The 16,546-nt window shown below is 34.4% G+C and overlaps 1 protein-coding gene across 4 annotated transcripts in view; it reads left to right on the forward strand.

The window, feature by feature from the left end:
* The window catches only part of LOC136829337 (serine/threonine-protein kinase SIK2-like), a 151,456-nt gene extending 137,710 nt beyond the window's left edge, over nt 1-13,746 (forward strand). For all 4 annotated transcript variants that reach the window (XM_067087743.1, XM_067087741.1, XM_067087744.1 and 1 more), the window contains 2 exons: nt 7,318-9,168; nt 13,158-13,746. In XM_067087743.1, coding sequence (XP_066943844.1) covers nt 7,318-9,168; nt 13,158-13,268 — 1,962 coding nt within the window. In that variant the 3' untranslated portion in view covers nt 13,269-13,746. The remainder of the gene's footprint in view (nt 1-7,317; nt 9,169-13,157) is intronic.
* Nucleotides 13,747-16,546: the final 2,800 nt, after the last annotated feature.

Here is a 16,546-nt window from a genome sequence, read left to right on the forward strand (position 1 = left end):
TGTGTATTTTCACAAATTATGATAAAGAGTAAATGCTAAACATCTACTGCAGTGATTATTGCATTTCTACTAAGATTCCAAGAAAAAACATATATTTTACAGATTTCTATGAAAATATTTAGGAACTAAAACTTTTTTTTTTGTTATTTGTTTTGAAGTGACTAGATTGCCTAGAGAGGAGCATGATATGTGGGTGGTCTTTTGCCAGATATACCACAATAAATAAATTTAACTGAATGAAAGCTTTCTCATTTTTGTCTTGGTGATAATATGTCCATGGAGATGGGAGTTCTTGGCTGAACTAGCTGTCAAGACCTTTTACCTCTTTTAGTCACAGAGCTACAAATTACCATATTTAATGCACCTGTCAAGGAGGGATAAAAAGAGTTTCAGTCAGCCATATATATATATATATATATATATATATATATATATATATATATATATATATATATATATATATATATATATATATATATATATATATATATATATATATATATATATATATATATACACACACACACACACACATACTAGCTGATGTACCTGGCATTGCACGGTAAAAACTCAAAGTGTAGAACACACCCAGACTGTAGAACACACCCGGATATTTATGTATCCCAACCTTCTATTAGACAGGAACAGGAATCATATCTGTCTGTAGTGTAATATCGAAGTTCTATTCATTTTATTCGACTAAACTTGGAGTTCAATGGCATTGGAAATATTATTCATCTCAGCGACCCCGAAAACTATGGATTCGACACTGATGTTGGTCATTTATGACATTTTATATTTTTCACCTCTTCTCAGCCCCATTGTTATTGGTGCTGGACTTGGACTTAAAGGGCATCGGGAGTGTCACTATTCATCTCAGCAACCTTGAAAACTATGGATTAGACACTGATATCTGTCATTTTCGGTTATTTTTACATGTCACCCCCTTCCCACCCGTACCCCCAATTGGTTCTTAGCCACTTAAAATAAGTCTAATCCTTCGGCCCAGCCCTAGAAGAGCTGTTAATCAGCTCAGTGGTCTGGTAAAACTAAGGTAAACTTAACTTTGGTGCTAGTGATGTCTTACCCCCACAGTATTCTTTTCCAGATAGTAAGTCATGTGCTTATCAAGTTTGGTTGAAATTGCTCCATAGGTTTCAGAGTTATGCTGGAACATACACACACACATACATACATACATACATACATTTTTATATATATAGGAGATAAATAGCTGATGTACCCGACGTTGCACGGTAAAAACTCAAAGTGTAGAACACACCCAGAGCATATACTTCTTCCCTTCAGTAAGAGCCCAGCTCCACTGTTTCTGCAACTTTAATTTTTTTGCTTTCCTCAGTTGGTTGAAATGAGCTATGAGAAACCTGTAAAGTTTATTTAGTAACTCAGTCTACGGGCAGCACTAGCCCTATTTCAGGAAAGCCCTTCCCACTCCCACCCCCTTTGGTGCTAGTGATGTCTTACCCCCACAGTATTCTTTTCCAGATAGTAAGTCATATGTACACCAAGTTTGGTTGAAATTGCTCCATGTGTTTCAGAGTTATGCTGGAACATACACATACATAAATCCATTTATATATATATATATATATATATATATATATATATATATATATATATATATATATATGTATATATATATGTATATGTGTGTGTGTATATATGTGTGTGTATGCATGTATGCATGCATGTGCATGCAGGCATAACTCTGGTGTCTAGAAGTACTTATTAAATTTAGTTGAAATTATTTGATATGCTAATACTCTGTAAATATAATTCTCTCTCTCTCTCTCTCTCTCTCTCTCTCTCTCTCTCTCTCTCTCTCTCTCTCTCTCTCTCTCTCTCTCTCTCTCTCACACACACACACACACACACACACACACACACACACACACACAAAACAGCCTATGGAAGAAAACAATCTATGGAGTTTCAATCCATATTTCACTTATTTGAGTCCCCCTGGCTAGCCTCACTAGTTAAGACAGATTAGCAATAGCTTACTGCATATTTTTTGTGCCTTTTTTGTACGGACAATACTCTTATTATCCACATGTGTTTTTATGGGACTGTAACATAAAAGTAGTTCCAAAGCTTTCATTAATATACAGAGATGATGTGTTACCAGCACAGGCTCTCACAAAATTCCATTGGGTCCTCCATATCTTTTTTCTTTTTTATCAGATTGGAGGAAAAGGGTTTGCATTTGGGTGTTGTTCCTTATTAGCAATCATGAAATACTGTAGATACTCCACGTATGCCAATTTTCAAATCCGTAAACATCAAACAACCCAAAAATTTTCATTAAACAAATGGTTGATAACATATATCTTTGCATTTACCAAGCTCATTTCTTCATCTAACCATAGAGGTTTAAGCAACACAAATAAAGGTTAATTTTCATTACAGATCCCTATAAATATAACTTCTCTTTAATTCTAAGCTGCTAACAAGTTGTAACTTAAAAATACAGTATAAGAGTGCTAAGATGGGTTGGTTATGTGAAAAGAATGGCCTGACACTTAGAGAGAGAGAGAGAGATAGAGGTGGGAAATACTGTCGATACCCCTGATGAGAGATTCAGTAAAACGGGGGAAAGTTAGTTCGTGAACAAATAAAAGTTGGTCAAAATGTTGTCCTATTTAGAACTGTGGGTATAAAATAAAGAATATTAATGTTGTTGTTTAAAATGTTGTCCTATTTAGAACTGTGGGTATAAAATAAAGAATATTAATGTTGTTGTTTTGCTTCAGTGCTAGTTGAGAAGACCCAAACAGAGAAATTGATATTCTTCATTTGGCAAAGCAGCATGGTTTGTAGTCCTGTGTAACGTGTCATGGGTTACTCCTGCGTCCCAGTTGAGGAATCAAAGTCCCTCATTATTTTTCATACTATGGGAGATCTTATCTCTGCATACATTAGTGTCCTTTGTGTTCCTTTTTCATTCACCATTTTACATCCATGAATTCTTGTTACTTTAATGAATTTTTAAAATAGCAAGCAATTTTCTTCTTGAAGAAAGTTGCATAGAAAAGAAATTTTTAGCATGATTTCTGTAATGACAGTACAGTATATCCCAGAAATTGTTAATGTGTAGCTTAACAGGGAAGTGTTTTAATAATTGTAAATGTTGATCTGTGCTTAAATATTGGATGTTATTTATGTTTTAAAGATTAAAAGAAATCTGATAGATTATAGTTGTTGTAATATACATACTACCTTTCTTTGAACATCTTTTCCAATTCTTATAGGAAAACTGACCAATGCAGACAAACTTTTTGGATAATTTTTCATTTCTTATAGTATAAATGAATAATTTTTTGTTATTAGTAAAATAGCTTTATGTTGGAATATTATTTTTGTTACCCAAAATACAAATGTGAATATTATCAAATTAAATTTATAATGTTTATTGCCTACCTCTGATTGCGTGAAAAGCATCAGTTATTTTACTTTTGACAACACAAAATAAGTACAAGAAATCAGTGAATGTTCCTAAAGCTTGCTAAGAGATGATTCATAAAATTTGAGTTTAATATGAGATAAATTTATGTTGCTCAGTGATACAAGGACAAAGGACGTACAACTTTGGGAAGAAAGGAAAGTAAGAAAGATAAAAACAGACAATACAAGATTAAAAAAACTTCTACTGCATATATAGTGTATATGACTATAAATACACTTTATAATATGGTTTTTATTGATAATAAACACACCAGCGACGGACGAGGAATCAGGACTATGACGCACTAACGATATTTCGTTGGTGCGTTAGTATATATATATATATATATATATATATATATATATATATATATATATATATATATATATATATATATATATATATATATATATATATATATATATATATATATATATATATATATATATATATATATATATATATATATATACAGGTAGTGCCCAATTTTCGACAGGGGTTCTGTTCCAACACTGTGTTGTAAGCCGAAAATCATCGTAACCTGAAATATCTTTGAAAATTGAAAGAAAACTTCACTTTTTATCATTTGTGTGTCTTGTAAATGACGTAAACTGCATTTCTATTGAGTTTTTCATAAAAAAAACCTCCAAATTTTTACAATTCTTGCCCATTTGGAGCCACTTTTCATCCATTGGATCAGCGTCGTCAGTGTCATAAACCCAGAACATGTGTTGTAACCCAGGAAATAATTTTTGATGAACATATTTGAAGATCGTCATAAGCTTGGAACTTCATAAGCCAAGCCCATCATAACCTGGGACTGCCTGTATAAAGACCGTATGTACAGCATATGTACTTGGCCCTTGACATATGCAGGGGATTGGTTCCAGGATCCCACCACTGACATCCTTGAAATGTTGAATGATGACACCAACAAAATGTGACAGTAAGGCATGCAAAAGAGCTAATGATTCTCCCTGGCAGCCCCAAACATAATAGAAAACACCAGGACAGTTATGTAAACTTGGCAGGAATCATCCTCATGGAGGTCCAGAAGACACCTAAATTTGGGCCATCATTACCACTACATGAAGATGCCCTAGCCTGAAGCAAAAAAGGTTGGAACACAGATACTTACTGACCCCCTCCAGAAACTACAGCAAGAAGACAAGGTTAACCTTACCTCTTTTGTCATTGCCCAATAAACCACTTCAGGAAGCTCACAGGGAATTATGGGAAAGAGAGTACATCATCCTCACAGAAGCTTATAAATCTACTGTTCAGGTAATCATGGAGAAATAGGAATACATAAAGAAGGTGGATGATATCTTCAATGAAACATCCAGAGTTTAAAGAATTAAGAAGGACACAACACAGATGTTGAAGAGATGAGTAAATAACAGCGAAAAGAGTAAGCAACATGCAGCAGTATGTGAGATTTCCTGAGGTGGTCAGCAACTATGCACCTGGATATGGCCATGAGTATGTCAAAAGTCATAAATATGAACCTACTCAGACCCATAATGTCCCAAGATCATGTATAGGATGGCTAAGGCCCTAAATGACAGATCTTTATCCCCTACACACTGCAGGTTGTTCTTTGAAGTCCTCTGTTGAATCCTTAGACATCCTTAAAACCACCAGACCTTATGAAGACATCGCATCCGTGGAGAGAGACAGCCTGTTTACCAATGATCCATTTCAAGAGACCATTGAGATTATCTTAAATAATGTATACAGATCTGGCATGGATCCTCTCCTATCTCTAAAAAATTGGTGAAGAAGATGCTAATAGCTTGCATTATGGAGACCTGTTTCCTCTCTCTCCTCTGCAAGAGAGGAAATAGCTTTCATGTAGATGGATGACATGGCAATGGGATCACCCCTTGGAGTTCTTTGTAGAAGACAGGCTCATCAGCAGTCACCAGAGACCAAGAATCTATACTGGATATGGGGACGGCATCCTCATCACCACCAACGAAGCAGAGGATGCAGAAAAAACAATTGAAGCCAGCAAAGACAAGGCCCCTCCTTTCCTTGTTGTCCTCTTGGAAGAATAGCAAAGTATGTCATATCCACCTACAAAAAAGTTACAGATGTGGCCCTCTGCCTTAATAGAAGGGGAGGGTGCCCAGATTCATGCAAAAGGTCTGTAACTGGTGCCTCCATCAGAAAGGCTTTGTTGCACTGTAGTACCTGGAAATTCGTCCTCATTGAGTTGGAGCTTGTAAGAAAGGTGTTGACAAACAATGGATACCCCGCCAACATGAGAGAGTGCTTTGTAAGAAAGAAAATAGATGAGCTCCAAACACAGACTCAGAACAGTAAAGAATGCAAGGGAAAAAACTTTACTAATATAACACAAAATTGACTATGGGACAGCTTACAAACAAGAAGCCAATGTCCTTTAGAGGCTCATCATCAGTGGAGTAACACCAAAGACACCCTATGAGAGATTATCGTTAAGAGTTGTCAGCTGCCCCAACCTGGTAGCCAGCCTCGTGATGAGGAACAGCACTGTCCCCAGGGGATTGAGGACCAGCAAGGATTGCAAATTTAAGTGTTCAGATGAGGCATACAAGCCCCGCAATGTAGCTACTGTGTATTGGGCACACAATGACTTCAAGCCCATCGCAACAATGGTCTATTCAGCAAATATTTAGCTGATGTGCGTGGCAAGAAACCACTTCTAAATGACCTTTTGGAAACAGAAATTGTTCACCAGGAAGTTAGTTATGAGCAGTTTGTAGTTGTGGAAGTAGTGAGCATTGCACTGTAGCAGGCTACACTGAATGCCTAGGTATCTTCAGACTATGTTCTCCCCATCCAACAGAAGGAGGTTCCACAGTAGACCTCAGGATACACCAGAGCAGATAAACCTAGCTTTTGAAGCTTTATAAAGAATACTGTAATGCTAACCCGTAAAATTTCTTTCTTTATTGATTTTTTTATTTTATACTATTTGTGTTCTATTTATTCTTTGATTTTTACTGTGCTCAACTGTATATTGGCATGTAGTCCCATTCTGAATATAATGTAGGCCTGATGAAGGTCGTGAAGGAATAGCTGAAACAAAAGTAAATAAATGGAATAGCACATCAGTGATTTTTGTCCTTTCTTTGAGAGTTTTAACCATGAGGATAAGAGGAACTCAAAAGGTAAAGAAGACAGCACTATATATATGTGTATGTATGTACATGTGTGTGTGTGATGATGATGATGATGATGAAAATGCAGAAGAACTAAGAATTAATAATCAGTGACATAAGCTTCACGTGTCATTTCCCATGACTCATTTAAAGTAGTGAATTAAATTTTTTTATCCAGGATTAAACAGTCACTTACTAACACACAGTAGTTATTCTTCAGTAAGTTCCTTTTAACAGTCTCATATCAATCCTTGAAATGTTTTATATATGCAAGTTATGGGAGATTTCAAGTTTTCTCCTTCTCACATGTCTTCTACATTTATTTCTCTTTTCTTTCATGTTACTATTTTATATTTTTACCATCATTACTTGCAATGAGTTTCTAAGAATTCCCTAGTTTCTACAGGTAACTTAAGGATTGGTGGTATGATAAACCCAAAGATTACAATTGTTGTGAAATGGTTTGCTCTTTTGCCAGCTTGATCAGTCTTCTCAGCGTTTCAGTGCACTAAGCTTTGTAATTGTAGTCGTTACTAAATACTTTTTCCATGACTGTCAGTATGCTTATAAAATTTTTTGGGATGCTTATGATATCTTGTGTTGCCTGGGTAAGTTCAGTCGCTTGCCAGGTTCAAAGTACATTTTGCTTAGTTTTTGCAAAAATAATTTTATGTTGACTGACCGTTGTCTTCTGTATTTCAGAGTCTGCTGAGTGAAGCCTATGACAATTACACAGCCATCTATTTATTGTTGTTAGAGAGACTGAAGCAACATCGATCTTCTTTACAATCTGATAAACATGCTGGACTAGATCAGCAAAGACGAAGACCATCTAGTGTGGCAGAGGCAGCTATGCGAAAAATGTGTGCTGTGATGCCTTCAGGGAAGGGTTCTCCTACATCATCTCACATCCACACATCTCAGCTCTCAGGTTTTTCAGGTAGCACACTTGGAGGAATTATTTCTTCATCCCATCCAGAGGCAATGTCAGCTGGTGGCCTTAATCCTTTGATAAGTCAAGAAACATTCATGGCAAGACCACCTGGTCATACAGGAAGAATGTTGCCAGCAATACCTGTTGAGCAAACTAACTTGGCCATAAGTTGTATATCCAGTTTCCCCACTACTGTAACGCAGGGAAGCTTTGCAAGCTCTGCATCTGAAGTAGAAACAGTTACAACCAACATAATACCCCATGTGTCACCTCCCTTTAGAGAACAAAGCCAGGACCTTACTGTAGAATATACTCAGAGTCATCAAGGCATTATTCCCACAAGTGGAACAATACAAACAGCACTTGTTGGTAAGAGTTATCGTGACAATGAAAGTGGTGCCTCTACATCTATTGATGAAGGTGTTGAAGCTGATATGTGTGATTCTGAATGTAGCTCTCTCGTGGGAATGACTCGAAGTGGTCACTGCACACTGCAGAGCATCAAAAGTGCCTCACAGCAATCTTCTGAAACTTCACAATGTACAGATTCTCCTTTAGGTAGTGTCACTAGCACGGAGTCAACGTTTGAAAGTTTTGAGTCACAACTTGAGCCAGATTTAGGGGCTTCTTTATCATCTTGTTCACATGTTTCTCTTTCTTCAAGGCCATTATTACCACCAGGAATACCTTCTCATATTTTACAGCCTCAGGCACAGCTTGAGACTACACAAGATACTCCAGAAAGGTCACATACTAGATCACCAGTCAACTTTCGTGAAGGTCGTCGTGCTTCTGATGGACTGGTGACTCAAGGTGTCATTGCATTCCGCCAAAGATTGATAGAAACAGAAAAGGCTCGGGGTCTGACTGAGTTGCATAGTGTTCAACAAGAGCACCAAGCACTTACCTCACTTTATCAGGCAGCTGCAGTCACAGGAAGTGAAGATACTGCTGTAAGATATCAAAGTCTCCAACAGCAACAGCAACAGTATAGTCGCCAGTGGAGACATTCCTATGCGGGATCAGATGAAATGAGCAGAGCTCCTCTAGTTAGGCAAAGAATCTCTTTGCCTGATACTCTTAGTTCCACAACCCAAAAACTTCTTGCCAAAGAAACTGCCAAAGACACTGAATACTCTATAACAAAGCCTTTACAACAACAGCTTTTTCAACATAGACTTCAACAGAAACGCCAGATTTTACAGAAACAGGCGGCCTATCCTAGACAGTCCTACCCTGGAGGTTGTGAACTTTCTAGGAGACAAATGGTACGCCAAGCATCTTATAAGTTAGCTCAGCAGCAGCCTGTGCTACCTCCGCTTCCAGTTGAGCTTAGTGCTGCCCATTTATTAGCTGGATTAAACCAAGCTGATCTTGCCTGTCCAACTATTGCTGAACATGTTGCTGACCAAGAGGAAGAGGATTTGGAAGTTAATCCAGCATGGAGAAATTTGGCTTCTTGGGGTACAGATGCTACAGCAGCAACATGGCATATGCTTCCATCCTCACTGGCTGCATGTCAGATCACTGAAGCTCAGCAGCAGCCCCAGGCCCAAGTATCTGTTGCAGAGACTAGGACTTGGAGTGGTCTTCAAGCCTGGCATGGTGGATGGCATCAGGTAAGACTTTGTTCTTGTGTTTGTCTGATCCTAAACTGCCTTTTATTTGTATTTTTATTATTCGTTTTATAGCATTAGCCAAAGTTTAATTTACATTTGTTGATGGTAATGACTTGTCCTTAATATGAAGGGAGTAATTTCTCCAAACCTATAAGGCAGAGCAACTTATTGCAATTTAGTTTGGGTACCTAAAATAACAGTTTATATTGCTTAAACAGTGTGTGGTAAGTGTCTAAAAAGGATGATTGTCCAAAATCTATTACCGTATTCTTTGTGATTTGAAACAAGCTTAATCGAAAATATCCAACTGGAGATAAACATACCAGTGCGATGAACAATACTATTTCTATCTGATTTTTGTTCATTTATCATATTGAACAAGATCCAATTTTTTTGTGGTTTTCTGGCTTGTTTTGTTCTTGTCTATCTTTCTCCCTATATTTATTTTTTATTCTTTAGTTTTTGAGATTCCTATGTTCTGTACTTTCTAAAAGTTTTCTTGGTCCAAGGCAAACATCCTTTGTTTAAAGATAGATTCCCGTTCCTATTGTAAATACAGTACTTTAATTTTTTTTACTATTACATATGTGCTTTACATCATGCCATCCTTGCAACATTTATGTAAAATCCTGCCAAGCTGAAACATTTATGGGCTGTGCCCCCTCTGCTTAGTAAAAGAATAAAAGGTTTACAAGTTAAAAAGTTTTTAGTGAAAGACTGATGCAAAAGGCAAATAGTGTTATTCTTAAAATGAGAGGTTGTGAAAATAGAACTTACGGGAATAGAAGGTATAACATTGGGATGTCAACTGATCAGTGAGACTGCCATATTTATGTATTTCAGCACAGTTATTAAGAGAATATACTCTCTTAAAAATTAGTTTGCTGGAAGACTGAAAAAGGCATATCAGGCATTGTATATTCTTAGCAAAGTATGCACAAAAGAGGATTTCACTGCCTACTAAGATGTATGTATATACTTCATTAGGAAGAGTAGTTTTAGTTTATGAAAGTGATTCACTGTATGGTAACAAAATAATTTATAGGCATTTTAGAGGTTTTGAAAATGAAGCCTAACCCAAAATATTAGGTTTTAAATGGCAGGATCACAACCATGACAACTCAGTATGTAGATTAAAGATTGATGATTGACAGTACCATTGGCTAGGACATGCTCTTCAGTTGCAGCCTGATAGATTGTGAGATCGGGTGTTATGTGATAAATTATGGCTGTAGAATCTTAAAAGATAAAGAGATATGGACCAGATGGGTTGATCTGCTTGAGAGAAAAAGAGACGTAGGTGGAGAAATATGCAGAAGCATTTTTCATTGCCTGGCATTGGAGGTTTTAGTTATTTTCACTAACATGACATGTTGAAAGCCCAATAGCTTACTAGAGTCCCTGACTATCATAGGTTTTTGGCAGCAGATATCTCATTGATTTCAGCAAGCCTTAACCCCCTTGTGTAGTGAGTCCTGAAGGCTGTTCATACTTTGAATATCCATTTACCTGTGGTTCATGGTTCCTGGAGCATTTTATTTTTAGCTAATCATTCTTCTATTCATTCCTTCAAAATAAGGACGTAGTGTCAGTCCAGGCGATATTAACCAGGACAGAGCCTGTTTCAAGAGAAACAGCATCCCTCCATGGTAACAGAAGTCTTGGAATCTATGGTATGTTATCCTTTGGATGTGACTGGTTCACAGATATAGGATCTCAATGTGGTTGTTTTCCATGAAGAAGGTGAACATGGTGTCAGAATCTTACTGCAACTCAAACCTTAGATTAGAGCTCTCAAACTTAGTGGCTATTTTGTTTATGTGGTCTTCTCAATCTCCCCCTCCCCCCTGTGTCTGGGTTGAATACCACTACAGTACTATATTATGATAAAGGGAATTTTGATAGAAAATGTTTGAGGCCATTTTCCATTAACTGAGATTTATTCTTTTCCTGGTGTTTAATGTAAAGTCAGAATTATCCCTTGGGATACAGTACAGTACTGTAGATTGAAATGGTAACTTTTTATGGTAGATAATTTACATTTTGTAAAATATCATTAGGTTCACTTGCTCATTCCTTTTCTGAGTGTCTGTACTGATGCTAGATATTTCATTACCTCTTGTTAAGATAATTAGTTTTTTGTACATAACTTAGCTGTTAGCGTTTGGAGAGTGACACAGAATATATTTTTTGTCATGGGAGACCACTCTTACTGCACTTTGCGTATTTTGTTTACAGCAGAGTTATTGTCAAATCCTAAAGGTAGAATGTTTTAAACATCATTTCTTGTGCCAAACAGGTAAGCTCATGCAGGATTTCGGTACTTAATTTGCTGACATCATTCTGCTTCTGTTGTCCTGAAATGGCAAATGAATTTAGTTTCTTAGGAAACCTACTGAAAGTTCAATTTTATACTCAGGATCTGCATCCATATTAGTGTTGGTGGTATTAGGGTTGAACAATAAATTAGACTTGTATTTTAGATTAGCTCTTCCAATATCATAAAAATTATGTTGATAATAAGAAAGGGTTTGAACAATTATCTTTTGAACAAAGATATCTTCATTCTATGTGCATTAGGGGGAGTGATGAGAATAGCTTGTGTCCGGCTGGATTACCCATAGATGTCCCAATTGTGTGGACACTGGGTACTATCCCATAGCTCAGACCAAGGGTTCTTCATTTTGCATACTTTAGAGGGACCAGTAATGAGAGAGTCCAGCCCGTAGCTGAATTGCTTGCTGCCAATAATCCCGTATCTGTGGACATTAGGTACTGCTCCAAAACTTGGACATATGTGTCATTCTGTATGATAAGGGGCCATTGGGGAGAGAGGCTGGCTCTTGGCTGGATACCCTTTAGAATGTTGTTCTTTCCTGAGTGGAAGTTATGGATGAAAAATAAGTATATATATATATATATATATATATATATATATATATATATATATATATATATATATATATATATATATATATATATATTTACATTTCATTTTTAGAGTTGGATAAATCTTTTTGTGAGTGGAAAAGAGGACTCAACAGTTTGAGTTTTGTAGAGGAAATAGATGTTTTATATTTCCTATGTTTAGATAAACAACTATAGCAATAAAGGCCTCCTTGCCCTTCTAATAAACCCAGTTGATCCATGCACATGGATAATTTTGTTACCTCTGTGGTTTTAGGTGAAACTACCTTAAAACTGCCAGCACATCTTGCTGGTAAACTCATGTGTAAATAAGCAGACGATAAAGAAATAACTCAAAGAAAGCTGTCAACAACCACCCTACTTCATTAAGCTAATGCTGAAGATGCTGTATGCAGTGTACTAAACTGCTCTGTGCATAGTCTCTATTGTAGTATGGAGTACATGGCCAAGACTGCATGGGAAAATGTTGTATCTTTCTGAACTGGACTCTCAGAGTTATATATCAAGGTTAATTATGAAGATCAGAAAAGGACAGGATGTGGACATTATATTATTAAGGTATAAAGAGCTGTACCTGTGAAAATTAGCTCAGAATTTTTATAAGGTTCCATGGCGTACTTAATTGGAGACTTTTGGTTTAAGTCTCTTGAACTTTTCTTGAATATTCTTAAGTGGAGCATCCATTAGGGTAGCTTGGATCATTTGATATGCCTCTGTCTGTTTGACCTATTCATCATCTATTGCAAATCATTTAACTTCACTCTTACGTAACAGTCCCCAAAAGAGATGTATTGCGATGTTGCTGTTTTGCTGTTTCTAGGCAAAGGAGACAAATGCTTCTCAATAATTTGGAAGAGTCATTCACCGATAGTAATCATATTCGAAATAAGATTTTTGCATTATACCATATCATATCTTTTAGTATGAAATGTTTTTATTCTTCAAATTTTCAGTAATTAATGCATGATAATGATAAGAAGGTTGATTGGTAGGGGTGTGATATCTTAAACTTTTAATGTAATGCAAACTTATGTACTAAAGAATTTTCATTGTGTCTACAGAGTGGAGCAGTTGGAGCAGCTCCATGGCAGCCTGTTGTGGGAACAAGTATATTACCACAAACTGTCTGTGAAAGCCCTATTTTAGAAATGCCTGAACATATGGAAACCTGAGGTACTGAGTGATTCAGGTGTACTGATTAGTTAAACTACTTGATAAAACTGGCCAGACTATAGTCTGTTTTGGCACACAAATAGAGCTTTTATGTTAAAAGTAATTATTCGTGGTTTAGTTTATTATTAAAAGAAAACTTTTATGATACCAAAAAGTTGTTGCCACTTTTTGTCAAGGTTATCTGGATGGGTACCCAAGAAACATAGGCGAAGTGAAGTGGTTCATGAAAACAAACCAAGAAAATGAAATTCCCAGATATATCTTCAAAAAATATAATACGTGTAGGAAATTATTCATAAAACAAAAAAGATTTTCAAATGAAAGTATAATCTCATGTTTTTGTGATAAGCATATCTGTAATATACTGGTAAATTTTTATCAACAATCCATTAGTAATTGGGATTCATGTTGGCAAGGAAAAACAGGGAGAGTAGGGTACAGAGAGAGAGAGAGCGAGAGAGAGAGAGAGAAAGAAAAGTGAGAGAGCAATGGAGAGAGAGGTTTGACTCCGTGTTTTGAATTTTATATTATAAAAATAGAACTCAGGCAGCAGTGTTAACCATTACACATCTGTGTGTTATCCTATTGTGATACAACTATTGTTTCTTAGGATGAACAGTATTTATGTGACAATATTTTGGTAATGTATTGATAAGGCAAAGAGTTTATGCTGTTTATGTAATACAGAGGATTGCATTCCAAAAAGAGCAAAAAAATTCCATTATAGGAGGTAAGTCAATGATCAGAAAAAATTTTCAATTGTAGCAGCATTAGTTTTAATAGGGCAAAATACAGTATTATGGCAGAATCTAAAATTTTATGTTTATCTACTAAAACAAGGGTAATACTATTGATCTGAATTATCTACCTGTCTAATTATCTTATACTGTATATATATATATATATATATATATATATATATATATATATATATATATATATATATATATATATATATATATATATATATATATATATATATATATATATATATATATATATATATATATATATATATATATATATATATATATATATATATATATATATATATATATATATATATATATAGTATACAGTATATATATATATATATATATATATATATACATACACAGTATATGGAGTGCATACAATCTCTATTAATAGGGTAACATTGAATTTGTCTAATTACATGTATGGGCACACTAAAATATATATATTCTGTATTTACACATATATACAGTATATATATATATATATATATATATATATATATATATATATATATATATATATATATATATATATATATATATATATATATATATATATATATATATATATATATATATAAAAATTTGTTGCTGTAAATATCTATTGTAGTTGCTCATATAAATTGTATATATATGTATAATATATATATATATATATATATATATATATATAAAAATATATATAAATATATTGTATTGCTCATAAATTGTATATATATATATATATATATATATATATATATATATATATATATATATATATATATATATATATATATATATATATATATATATTTGCAGTCCAGTCTTGCAAGTCAGAAATATAAGAAAATGTTTTAGAATACTGGCAAAATAATAACATATTTGAATAGTGATGAGTGTAGTGAAATTTACTGGTCTGGACAGCGTATCGAACTAGTCAGTGAAACCAGAAGTCAAAATGAATCAAAAAGGATCTTAAGAATATTTAACCATCTGTTGTTATGAGGAAATCAAAATGATACGGAAATGTAACATCATTGTCCGGAAAGTTCACAAGGAAAATCTGGGTGGAATACAGTATGGTATGTACATTCAGCATTCAAGTCCACATTTCAGGGACCAATAAGTGAGTGTGGATATCTCTGATTAATCATATGGCATCAAGAATTTCATCCTAAGTTGCAGAACTGGAATTTGGTATCAGTTTTCATAATTTAGATCAATATTAAATCATGATAATATGCTGTACTTATAATTTGTTAACTTATAAGAAGGTACCAGTATACTTATGTACAGTATGTATTTATATAATTATATAATATATATATATATATATATATATATATATATATATATATATATATATATATATATATATATATATATATATATATTTTATATTTATATACTGTATATATATTATATATTTAATTAGAGAAACATGATCACTGAAAAAGTAACAAGTCTGTAATATCATTTGGTTATTTATCTTTGAAAAATGCCTCAGAGAAATTGTAGCTTACTCTTTGGAAAAGACCTCTCTCAGGCAGCCTTATGCCAGTACAGATTATTATTATAGAGTCACTCTTCTAGTCATGAATGTTCAGTTCTGAACCTAGTTCAGAAACTTGATGACAAAATAAGAAGTTTACCAGAAGCATAAACAGAATATATGCTGTCACCGAAAATGTATGATATTGGGGTGTTCCTTTTCTGTGCCAGAAAGAATGTAATGGCTCAAAAAGATACCTCAGTGATAAAATGACTGACATCTTTGGGAGGAACTTTTTGCAGACTTTTCCTTTTGTTCTTCACCCATCCCAGTGTCAGTTACCAAAGATACATTCAGCATCATCTTGTAAAGTTCAGCTCATCACAAGTGGTAATTTATGTATAGCTTCCCTTAGTGAAAATTTTAACATTAACAATATTAGCAGTATAATACAAAATTATTTCACATAGTTCACATTACCTAGATGATAACTAAGACATGTAATCTTGCTGATTTGTAGTCATGAATATCCTCTTGATGTATATATGATAAGATTAGATGAGATGTCTAATGAAATATTGCAATATTTCCTATATTTTCAGAAATTCAGCACTTAATGCATCTATATACACAGAAATTTGCAATTTTTACAGAAAAAGTTCACCACTGCAGTATTGTGTTGCTAATAGGTATCAGTTTTGTACAAATAGGTGTCAGTCTGCTTATATGTACAACAAGTTTTGCTCATTTTCACTTTTAGAGAATGAAGTTAGTGACAAAAATGTCTGTATATGAAAGCTGATGGAAATTTATGAGATTAATTTCTCTTGGCCTCACTATTTGAAATGTGAAATATTTTTCTGCATCACTTTAATATGTGGAATGATGAAATACAGATTTAACATGAACTGAAGACTAGCCTCTACATCACTTTAATGGGGTTTATTTTGCCAGAACAAAGGTAATAAGTTTCATGACTTTTAAAGTAAGAAAATCTCCAAAAACTGGAATGTTTTGGAATACGTAAAGAAAAAAGGGTGAGGGAAGC

Source organism: Macrobrachium rosenbergii, chromosome 44 (assembly GCF_040412425.1).
Source record: "Macrobrachium rosenbergii isolate ZJJX-2024 chromosome 44, ASM4041242v1, whole genome shotgun sequence".
NCBI classification, from domain to species: Eukaryota; Metazoa; Arthropoda; class Malacostraca; order Decapoda; family Palaemonidae; genus Macrobrachium; species Macrobrachium rosenbergii.